Genomic DNA, 12,461 nt, shown 5'->3' on the forward strand with positions numbered 1-12,461 from the left:
CATGTTCTGTCCCAGGATATGCAGGGTATCATGTTAAAGGGAGCCAATGAAAGGAGGGCAGTAGAAAACTTCATCAAGAAGGTATGAGACAAGTTGCATGCCTGTGAAGAGTCCTGTCAGAGAATAAGATGCTGGAGGGTGCCGGGCCAGATAGGCCCGCAACTGAGCACCTAGAGAGCCCGTCCGAGCATGTGGGGGTTATCCTGGCACAGTGAGGTTGTGAGAACTCTGCATATTGTCACCTGAGGGTGTTACTCTCCTCTTTCCGATGCAATGCTCTGTAGAGCAGTTCCAGGAATGTGGGGAAAAAAGGCTTAGGTCAATGTGATTACTACTTAGGAATTCTATAAAGGATTTTTTGTTTTTTATTTGTTAGAGCAGGCAAAGAAAGTAAATATGTGGCCAAACTAATCGAGCATTACATAACTACTTTTTAAGGCTTGTAAATGTTTTTCAGTGTAAGCATTATTTATTGTATCCACACTTTCTAAGATGTTTTCTGATACATTTATTTGATTGAAATAATTGTTTACACTGTCTTATTTTCTTATAACCACAGAATTGCTGATTTAAACCAAGACTAAGGTATCAGATTATCTAGCAATAATTTCAGAATAGTTTTGAGAATTTATTTTTGGTTTTCTCTTTTGTTGTCTGGATGACTGATGAGATATTTTTGTACATTTTTTTTACAGCTTTCAAAAGAAGAAATAGCCCCAGTAGTCGTAAAATTCAGTAATGACAATTTAAACTGGTTGCAAGAATTAAAAATCACTATGAAAAATAACAAAATTAAAAAAAAAAAAGTATTGATTGTATCTGAAAATAATCCTGAGAGTGGATTGATTGGATTTATGAATTGTTTAAGAAAAGAACCAGATTGGGATATAGCCAGGTATTAGCACTTTTCATTGCTAGTAAGTTGTTATACGTTTATTTTTTATAGTGAATTTTTTTTTGTAAATAGATATTATTTTTTTTTTAGTTCAGATAATTCTATATTATGTGTATATATCCATATTTTATGACAGAAAATACTTGTCTACACCCGGTTTTGCACACAATTGTTGCCTAGAATTGTTTAATCCATTATTCTATATAATTACTGTGCCTATCTTTTGTGTGTTTCCTCCTGTTGAGCTTATTTTTCTTTGTAAATATATATAGATTAATGTTTGATATTTTATATAGTTTCTAATTTGTTATCTTTCATGATTCACCATCTACTGTCATTTTGCATTAAATCGACCTGTTAAAAGTATTCTTTGAGACTTCATTCTTAGATTTCAATGATTTTTATCATAAATTATAGTACATATACAATATTAGTATATAATACGATAACATCACTAAGACTAGTTTAAACTAGTACAGCATTAAGCAAATTGATGTCCTCATTTATACATATATGCATGTTTACCGGAAACAACAATTTTATTATACTAGTATACAAAATTTTAAATGAAAAAAGAAATCATCGCTTTTGTTCAAAATAGATTTATTTATCGAAGAAAGTGAATTTTGACTGGGAAATGGTGTAATGTATATGGAAGAAGATAAAAAAACAGTCATCAAGAAATAGATTGTATTGTCACAAAATGTACTTGAAAATACAATAGCCAGAAAAAGCTGAACTGATGAAGTAAATATTGTGGTGAATTTTCCAGCTTGTTATAAAGAAGGAAGAAAAATGCAAAAGAAAAAAAGGATTTTTTAAAAAACTTATAAATTAAAAAAAGAAAAGTATAACATTATTGGATTTATAAAGATGCATTCTTTATTGTTTTATTGTGTTCAGTGTTCTTCTGTTAGTACTTCTATATATCTATTTGTTTTTTTTCAACAATGTCGCTAAATAATCACAATAAAATGACCTTGAGTACCGGTTTTAGTAGAGGGCTGTTGAGTAAATTGGCTGTTGGGACAATCAGTAGAAATTTTTCTGATAGGTCAACATAGTATACCTGTGTAGATTGGCTTTGTAAAGAGCCACTTGGTTTTTGAGCTCTTAGAATCAAAAAAAGTGATGGCTGCAAGTCCAAACCTTGGCGTAGTTCTTAATAGAATCAATTTTATTTCTCATCAGGTGACTGGAGTGGGAAGCCTGACTGGTCACTATTTAACTGGCTCTGAAAAGGAATGTTCTGACTCGCCATTTAAGCAGCCTGAGTAAAAAGTCTGATCAGAGTAGCCAAGAGCGATGAAGTGACTGATTTCCTCTTCATTTGTTATCTTCTTCTTTTTCTTATTGAAATACCTTTTAGATTTCTGTTGACATTGCCATGCTAGCATGCTCTTTTACAGCTGCTGTACTGCCATGGAGGAAGGCTCCTGATTGGCTAAGCCAGTGTATGATATAGTTCAGGATAAATATTGTAATGCCTCAGTTGATCCGCTACTCACTTTCTGTCAAAAACACTTTCCTGTTGGCTACTTTAACCGGTAGCCATTTTTCTGTACTGGCTACTTTAAATGGTAGAATCAAATTTTTTGTGATCTCAATAAAGCATTTGATTTAGTTCAGCACTTTTCTCATTTACTGTTTTCTCTTTTTAATTAAAAAAAAAATTAGTTATGGAATTAGAAAAGTGGCTACCGGCTGCTTAATGTCATACCTTACTGGATGTGAGTGCTCTTATTGACTGCAAACAGACAGTCGAAGATGAAATTTCATCTTTTGATAAGAGAACCCATAAAAATTAAAGTCTTCATCTAAAATTCTCAAAAGCAATATGCTCCAGAAAACTGTCTCTCTAGTCCCTTGCTTTTCTTAGAATTTATAAGTAATGTTCTCAAAGTAAAAGTTTGTTAATCGCTATCCTCTTCACAAAAGATATCAATGTGTCTACATCTAAAGGTAATCATTTAATGGATTAAAAAATTATTCACTAATAGCTCAAAAATTTTGTCAGATGAGTCATATGTGACTTTAAATACGGTTAAAACTCAACTGTGTATTTTGAACTTCTCTAGTTCTGCTACTACTGATCATGTGGATAGTATTTCCATTAATAATTATTTAATATTTAATTTACTTGTGGTTTGTAATTTTTGGATATCATGTTAAATTGAAATAATAAATTATTTTAATTTACGAGATCAGACTTTTAAGTAAAATCGTAAATTACATTCCTTGCAAACTGATGGTTCAGTAACACCTGGTACGTCTCTGAGAGTAACATCCTGGAAATTGAAGGTTGTGAAGTGATGTAAAATGCCAAGAGTTAAGCCATATATAATAACCAGATTCTGTAGATCACAGCTGTTAAAATTATCAGGTGTTGTTTTCACTGAATGTTGTTGATACATATTAATAACTAGTGACCATTACAGTCAATCCTATTTAAAAATTGTTTTTAAAACTCATCAAACTATATTGTTTCTCTCTGAACCATCTTAATCACTCTGAACTTGACTTCATTATTAAAACATTATTATATCTACATATAATATCGTATCTCAGACTACTTTGGAAGGTTAGAACAAGTTTTCAAAATAGAAAAATGGGCTAACAGAATTTTTTAAGTTACATAAATTATGATTCATGTAGAATAATATTTAATCAAATTTTAAAATTTTTATACATTCAAACACTAGTTGTTAATGAAAAACCAAAAATCTCTTCCTGTGTGTGTAGATGTGCATTTCAGTTTTTAAACAATTATCATCAGTAAATACAAATAGCTTAATTTAAAAAAAAATTAAAACCATACTGATACTGTAAAACTACTTAACTACTGATATATGTATAAAATTAAATAAAAAAAAAGAGTTAACAATAAAATATTAATAACTACTAAAGTTAATAAATAGCACTTCACAAAACAGTCCAAAAAAGTATTTCATCTGTATTTCTTTTTTTTCTTTCTTTTTCTGTTTAGCCTCCAGGCATTACCATTCAGGTATTACTTCAGAGGATGAATGAGGATGGTATGTATGTGTGTAAATGAAGTGCAGTCTTGTACAATCTCAGTTCGACCATTTCTGAGATGTGTGGTTAATTGAAACCGAACCACCAAAGAACACCGGTATCCACGATCTAGTATTCAAATCCGTATAAAATAACTGTCTTTACTAGGACTTCCCAAATCAGCTGATTTGGGAAGACGCATTCACCACTAGATCAACCCGGTGGGTTTCCACCTGTATTTATAAGATATAAATAAAACTATGTGACTAAAAACTATACAGCATTGTTTTAAACAGTATAAGAAGAAAGTTAACTTAACAGTCTAAACTATGTAAACCACCTACTTCCATAAGCCAGAAAATCCCTGTACTTCTATACTAAAGCATGCATAAGTTAAAAATGTATCCCAAGAAAGATAGAGACAGCATGAATCTTCACTACAGAAATATGTCATATTAAAAGTAAATTTAAAATAAGGTAACTTAAAATGAACAAAAAAAATTGTTAATAATAAATATAGAAACATCTAAAAACGAATTAAAATTAATCCTTCATTTTTATTCAACAATGAATTAAAAATAAAAGTTGTGACTACTTTTTATTTATTTATTATTGCTCTGGCATTTTTTTTAGGGGTGTACTGATTCAGGATGTCAGTGCTCCAGAATTCTGTCTCAATGACCCATTTTACTGGAACCAGTTGAGAAAAGATTTGGCTATGAATGTGTTACAAAATGGTGAGTGGGGTAGCTATAGACATTTACCTATCACTGATAAAGAGATCCATAGTGAATATGGATGTGTTAATATTCTTAATCCTGGAGATCTTTCTACCCTCACTTGGTTGCAGTCACCGGTCAGGTAATGTCATTTGTATTTTATTGTAAATCTACTTTATGTATGAAATATTGTAAGTTTATAGTGTAATGCAAAAGAAGATGGTTAATGTATTAGTTATAATTAAATTTTGTACATCCTTTTCTTTTTCTATCCCCTGCTAATTTATGTTATGCTATCTACATTAAATTTTCTATTTTGAGAGTAGAGGATTTAATGAAGAAGCCCAATAAATATTCAATACTTAGATCTGAGTACTGAGCATTTCTTTACTCCATTTCTGTCTACTCCATTTTGTTTTTACCTTCTTTAGTGTTTGTACTTTACATTGGAAAATTAATGCTATAGGACAAAAAAGTCTCAGAGTTTTACATTTCTTAATATTTCAAGGCTCTTTGTGCCCAAAAATACTAAAATCTGGTTACAACATTTTTTAATACATTCCTGTATTGGTCTCATTTGGCTTTATATGTCAAGACCAGTTTACCTACCTTTATGAAATTTGTTTTGCTGGTTTGTGTAAGTAAGATCGACTGTATTGAATTTTTAATATTTGGGGAGTATAAATTACCTTTTCCAGTGATAAGAAATATAAATGAATGATGGTGCTGTCTGATTTTAATTTAACCTCTAGGGGTGGATTCATACAATTTATTTATAGTGGTTTAGTTTCTATAAATACAGTTCGCTGTAGTGTAGCTAAGTAAAGAAGATTTCTGATTTTGAGTTATTATAACTTTGTAACATTCAATAAAAACATAAAAAATACACTAAAGCCTCTTGTTTTATATTATTTTGGTTATGATTCTTACCTATATGAGGACAAAAATTCAAACAAATATAAAGAATTTGAACAAAAATATTATATTGTCATTCCTTAAATCAGCCAAATGAACAATGGATGCAGCTGAAGTACAGCATACTTAAAGCAGCCAGAAAACACCTTGGATATGCAAAATACAAAAGTAAACCCTGGATTTCAGATGAACTTTAGATCTTGTTAATCAAAAGAACCCCTCAGACTTCAGATGGAGCATCTGCATGGGCATAACACAAGGCAAGGCCAATAGAAATTTGAAGAATTGAAATGAAAACATATACTGCTAAAGAAAAAAGTAAAGAAATCCTGCAAAGCCGACAAGAACAAGTGGTGAGAAAAAATATCAAAAATTATTGATGCAACACTTAATGCTAATAGCCAGAGAATAGCATATCAAGTAATTAGGAAAACACCGGTAGTACAGAACAGATAATCAAATAAAAACTAGCTCTCGGAAGTTCTTATCAGACAAAACTGCACAATTACAAACCTAGAGGTAGCATTTTCAAACACTCCTAAATTCTGTGAAAAAAAGCTGCACTGAAAGTTTGAAAAATGTATTGATATGAAAAAGGTGTTGTTTAGTGAACTTTGGCCATTTTAGTTTAAATGACATAAAAACTATACAAAAATTAAAGAATAACAAAGCACCTGGCATATGTAATATCATAACAGAACTGCTAAAGAAGAGCATAGATGCAGTAAGCTCTTGGATCCTGAATTTTTTCACCACCACCTGGGATACTGAATCATTGCCAGAAGGATGGAAAACTGGAATATTCATACCAATATTCAAAAAAGGGGACCCACTTGAGTGTAAGAAGTGCAGAATTATATCCCTTCTGCCTATTGTGAGTAAATTTTTCGACTCGTCCTTACAAGAATTTGTACTATTCTCCAGAGTTCTTGGAATGACACACAAAACAGCTTCAGACCTGTAAGGTCAACAATTGACAATATTTTCACTGCTCCAACAAATTACACTGATAAACAAAAAAAAGTTTTTTTAATATTTCTCTATGTGTGATACTATTTCTTGAATTGTTTTTTGGCGTACATTACAGATCTGTAAATACAATTTTTCTATTACCTTAGTTTTAAATAAATTACGCTTCAAAAAAAATTAAGGGAAAATATAGTTAAAATCTGTAAAATTTATAATTTTGCATGGCCATACCTGTGTTAAAATGATTTAGTTGATGCTTTTCTTTTATAAATAGTCTCAGGTACATCCCGAATTAATGTCCAACAGTAATCGGCTAGCATGTTAGTATTCCATTTCCCTTTATAGCGGCTTTCCATCACTGAAATGTCTTGGTGGAAACATTCATCGTGTTCATCACTTATATCTCCGAGGTTGTCTGGGAAAAAATCCAGATGTAAGTGTAGGAAATGTATTTTCAAAGACATATTATATTCTATACCTCTGTACGAAGTAAGAAGTTGATTAACAATAACGTGGTAATTGTCGGATTTTTGTTTGCTGAAAAAATTTTTGCAAATGGCTTTAATTGAAGCCCAAGCTGCACTTTGTACATTATTTAACATTGGTTAAATACGTCATCTTTGACCAACTCTCTTATTTGAGGACCAAAAAATATTCCTTCATTAATTTTTCCTTTGCTTCCATTTGGAAATTTCTGCCTAATGTACAAAATCCAGGACTTCTTCATTGCTTTTACAATAAATAATAATAATTAATAATTAATAATAAGGTAATAATTTTTTACGGCCACTGGTTTTTGCTATCATTGTTAGGTATTGTAAATCGTTTGTTTTGCATGTCGGCTACTCTGGCTGTCTCATAATAATTCTGTTCCATCTTTAAGGTAGGTTCACAGCACTGCTTCCAATATTAAGTTCAGTTTTTAACATATCTGCTGAACATGGAATATTTCTGCTTTGTAGTCCTAACAACTCTTGTTTTCTACAGTTTGAATTTGGTACTCATGTAATTTTGTATTATTGTAGCGGGTGTTGTCGATTACTTAAATTTTCCATTCTTTCTTTTCAACAACCTATCCAGCCTACAAATAACATTTTTGAATTTCTGTTATAAAATTGTTTGCTACTTCAAAGAATTATATTGTTATGGGAGATAACATGGTTTTTTAAATCCCCACAATCACCAAAATAATTACTGAAATGTTCTATAAAATTACAGGTCATTTTACAGACCTAATGATGGTTAGCATTAAAGATTTCTAGAGAAATCTAGCTTTCTCTGTAAACTTAGGTTTTGCAGACCTAATCAGGGGTTATTTTTAAAATTAGTTAGATCTATTTATAATACGTAATCATATAGATACAATGCGTATTAGAAACAAACCTCCTCAATCTGTAACTGTAATTTCTTTATGATTACTGTTTGTTATTGGTAAAAAGAAAAAATGGATTAGCTTACTCAATTTATAATAACTGAAATAATAATTTGGTTTCCTTGTAGTAAGAAATATACAGGTTGAGTGATTTTCAATGTGATCTTTATTTGTATAGAGTAAGTAGCGATTCACACTATATGATGCATCCTTAAGTTTTAATTTTTCTATGATTTTACTGTATTGAAGCATTCTGCTTTATTATTATTTTATCAGTTTTCTAATAAATTGCACATAAAAAATGAGAATTCAGATATGACTCCTGAACATTTGAGTTTTACTGAAAACAGACTGTAATTAGAAAAAAATGAGATATTTTATAAATTTCAGAAGTAATTAAATAAAATTTCTAAAGCGTTTTTAAAGTGAATCTTTTATGGTTTAAACTAGTATAAAAATTATCAACATTTTATACACATTTGATGTTTAAAGATAAGATATATATAACTATGTAACCTTAAACTTTCTTGATCCCTACCAAGGTTTTGGTCTCATACACATGATTTTTGTGATTGGATAACAGTCAAACACAAATGTTATGAACAACGTAATAAAGTGGAACTCCTGTGTTTGAGAGATCACACTGTTTAAACTAGCTGCATTATGAGGATTAATTTCTTTATGTGAGAGAGCTTATTTTCAATTACCTTTAGTTTTTGTTCATCCCTCTAAAACCACTATAATGTTACATAGCTGATAATGTCTTTCTAATGGACATAAACTTCAATTTTACCATTTTAGAATTAACAATAAATTAGGAAAAAAATTAAATTTATATAAAAAAAAAGCCATATTCTTATGAACAATTGGCTCTGTTTTATGAACATATGTTATTTGAAATCTGAGCTAAAATTAATAATAATAACAATATAGCAGTACCACATACTACAGTAGTGGTTGTTCTAAAGCAAATATTTCTACAGATATCATAGTGACAAGTAAAGATATCAAGTGAAGTATGCTCAATGCACATACAGTGTAAAATAAGTTGATATCCAACTGGTGATGAAATGATGTGAAAATATTCCTGGAATTATAGTGTTAGTCATTTTTGTTTGTTTAATACTAATTTGGTGGTTATTTAAATTATTTTGTTATTACTGATATTCAATGCAATGATAATATCTGTGAGTTCTAATAGTAGCTCTTGTGAGATTTTAAGTGAAAAATTAAATAAAAGAACAATTTGGTTGTATATGTTAATGTTTATTATAAACTATTTTAATAGGCTTCAGAGATGTACAGGTAATTTTCTCTTATTTCATAATTTTAACACAATAAAAGTAATAATGAAGTAAATGGATTTTTTATTGGACAGTAAATTATAAAATTGATGTTATTTTATGAATCTTTTTGTAACAAAGATGTCTGTTGATAAAAAAAAAAATATTAATTTAGTAAAATTACTGTGTACATAGATATCATAGTTATAGACTATCATAATCTAGTTTATCTTAAAGGATTTAGTTTTGTTTTTTAGACATTCTTTGAAAAATGACGACACCTTAGTGTATACATACTACTGTGCACTAAATTTCCGAGATGTTATGATCACAACTGGACGTCTTTCTAATCCGATTTTAGATGACACCTATACGCTGGTGAGTTATTTTTTTTAATGTAATATTTTGAAATACATGTATTTCTGAATTTATATAATTTTAATTACTTGGATACAGCAGTCCCACGCCCAATACAGTTACTTATTTTATGACAAGGGTGAAATGATGAAAAATGCGACCTTGTTGGAAAATTGAACTCAGAACAAATTAATTGAGAAGCTGGCTTGCTGAAGACTACACTTACTACTGACTGCCAGTTAGTGTATGATCATCTCTCCTTATTTAAACCTCTTCTGTCATTCTGTTGAGGATATTTTTTTTGTTTTAGTTTATTCAGAAATATTGTAATGACATAGAATTTTCCAGTCCTTTTTTACTTCTACTTCAGTTTTGAACTGCAGCTCTGAGCCCTATTTCTCAAAGATACGAGTTTGTACTCATATCAGACAGGTAAACCTTTACAAGTTCAGTTAAATTTGTAATTATTATTGTTTCATGATAGTACATTTTTTTGTAAATTGTTTATTATCTTTTGATACTTTGTTCGAGAAAACTGTCAGCTGTCCTTGTTATCAACAGTTTTCAGTAATAAAAGTCAAAATTACACTTGTTAGCAACAAATTTTGGAAATTTTGTTAAACATCTGTTCTTGATAACTTGTAATTATAAATGCTGTATATTTTTATAATTATTACTAACAAAACTACATGTGTGAAATAGGCTCCTGGTGATGTTTGCCTTGTAGCCTTGTAACAGTTAAATTTATTTATTTATTTTTATAGAGTTAATTTTAACTTTATACAGAGATCTACTAAAATATTTGTTTGTATAAATATTTGATTTTCTTTACAGTTATTTTGTTGAGTTACGCAAGAGAAAGTAAATATTCTTTGATGATGACATTCTTATTTTCATGTCTTAGTTCTTATATCTTATGATGTTTATTGAATTAACAGTTATTATGTGTAAAAAAAATATATTTGGAATTAACTTTAATGTATATGTAGCCTGGGAACTGGTTTTCATTATGATTAAGTTATTCTAGAAAAAAATGAATTCTCTAAAGATTACAGTTTCAAACTGCAAACCTTGATGATAGACGTTTTTTGATTAATGTCTATTTTTGTCTCATTTTTTGTTTCTTCCAGTAACTTTAAATTAAGTTTGCTGGTTATGTTTTGTTGTAAATCAGAAACTTTCTATTGTACTTTTCTTATTTTTTTTATAGGTATAGGTTTTTATAGAATCTTTATGAATTGAAAGCTGTTTTAATGTTTTAAATTTAATTAAGTGGAAGAAGTTCTGTTTGTTTTTAATGTTCTAGAATGTAAAATGTTTATACCTAAAGAAGTTTTTCGCTCAATGATTTTTGCATGAAAAACACATTTTTGCTTCTGTAAACTCCTAAGTAAAAAATAAAGGCCACTATATATAATTTTTGTTAAAAATAAATTTTGTAGAGAATTCAGTCTTCTTGCTACGAGCTTAATCTAGTTCTACTATAATGATAAACATTCCCACCTTCTCTGTTAAAGTGCTTATTGCTCCACTAATTGTAATTATTTTCATTAGCCTATTATTAGTTCTTATCCAAAAATATACAACATGCATTAAAAACAAAAAAATTATATTCTGTATAACAAATACAAAGAAAATTTAAATCATAAAGAAGCCACTTATAATGACATAATATGGAGTAAAGTAACTATATAGATAAAAATTTGATTCATAAAAACTGGAACAGAATCAGATAGTGCTTGATGTATAAAAAAACTTTTGATGATCAAATAAAAATACAGCAGCTACCTGTTGCCAATTACAAGAACTTAATTTTGCATTGCTGAAACAAATTTGTTAATTCAGTATATCTGGATATTTCTAATGCACTCCAGTAAGGGTACAGAGGAAAAAGAGGAAAGTCATTCGCTGAGTGTGACAGGTAAGGGGGTTATTACTGAATTTAAAAATTATGAAGTGTTTATTGCTAGAATTTTCAAGAAATATTTTCTCCCTGTCATAAACCACGCACAACTAAAACTGGATAGAGTATGTTTGGTTTCTGTAGCAAGTGTTTTAAATCTTAAAAGAATTACTAAAATTGGTAGTATTTAAGACTCACTTTTCCCAGCAAGATTCTTTAAATTGGCTGAGTAGTTTGAAGGAATAAATAAATATATTCTAGGTGTTGGGTAAGACAGTAAGCTGCACACCTAACAATTGGAAAGTTCTGCAACAACTGGAACATCTTAAGGAGTAGCATTCTAATAATTGAAGGGTGTGAATTAAAATAAAATGTTGATGGCCAAAACCATATTCAGTGAACCAATTTCCACAGATCAACAAAGTTACAACTGCTAGATGCTGTCTACTGCGTGCTGTTGGCATTGTTTATTGGCTAATGACCATAGCAGTGATCGTTATTTAGAATAGTAAATAATAAAAAGTAATAAAACATAAAAAATATCTACATATACAGTACTCCTGGATCAAACTGATAAGTTGTACAATGTAGAATGAAAGACGAAGCCTGGTTTTAGAACTGACAGCTGATTTGAGCAAATTCTTAAAAGAATTATGCTTTATTTGTTTTAAATTATTTTTCGAATTAATTGATGTACAATAAATAAATATTTTGTAATAAAAAAATACAATTAGCAAATTTATTTGGATACTTTTCAACTGAATAAAGAAGGGACAGATTTTTAGTCCTTTTTCAAGTCATCTTTGAACTTATGTAGCATGTAAGCTTTTGACAGGTATTTTCTCCTTTATGGAGATAACCTAGAAAAAAATGTTTTATTGAAACAATCTTTTTAAAAATATTTTTATTTTGGTTATTAGTTTGATTTTGCTGAAGCAAATTATTACTGTATTCTATATCAATGAAACAGTGTTTTCATTTACACCCATTGTTCGACAATTAAGTGACACTAACAGATTCTAATTATCCATTC

The 12,461-nt window shown here is 29.5% G+C and overlaps 1 protein-coding gene across 2 annotated transcripts in view; it reads left to right on the forward strand.

Moving 5' to 3' along the window:
* LOC142323491 (fatty acid synthase-like) overlaps positions 1–12,461 on the forward strand; it is a 232,107-nt gene that overhangs the window by 147,581 nt on the left and 72,065 nt on the right. For both annotated transcript variants that reach the window (XM_075363214.1, XM_075363215.1), the window contains 3 exons: positions 696–895; positions 4,544–4,771; positions 9,426–9,546. In XM_075363214.1, coding sequence (XP_075219329.1) covers positions 696–895; positions 4,544–4,771; positions 9,426–9,546 — 549 coding nt within the window. The remainder of the gene's footprint in view (positions 1–695; positions 896–4,543; positions 4,772–9,425; positions 9,547–12,461) is intronic.

The sequence above is a fragment of the Lycorma delicatula genome, chromosome 4 (assembly GCF_047948215.1).
Source record: "Lycorma delicatula isolate Av1 chromosome 4, ASM4794821v1, whole genome shotgun sequence".
Classification (NCBI taxonomy): domain Eukaryota; kingdom Metazoa; phylum Arthropoda; class Insecta; order Hemiptera; family Fulgoridae; genus Lycorma; species Lycorma delicatula.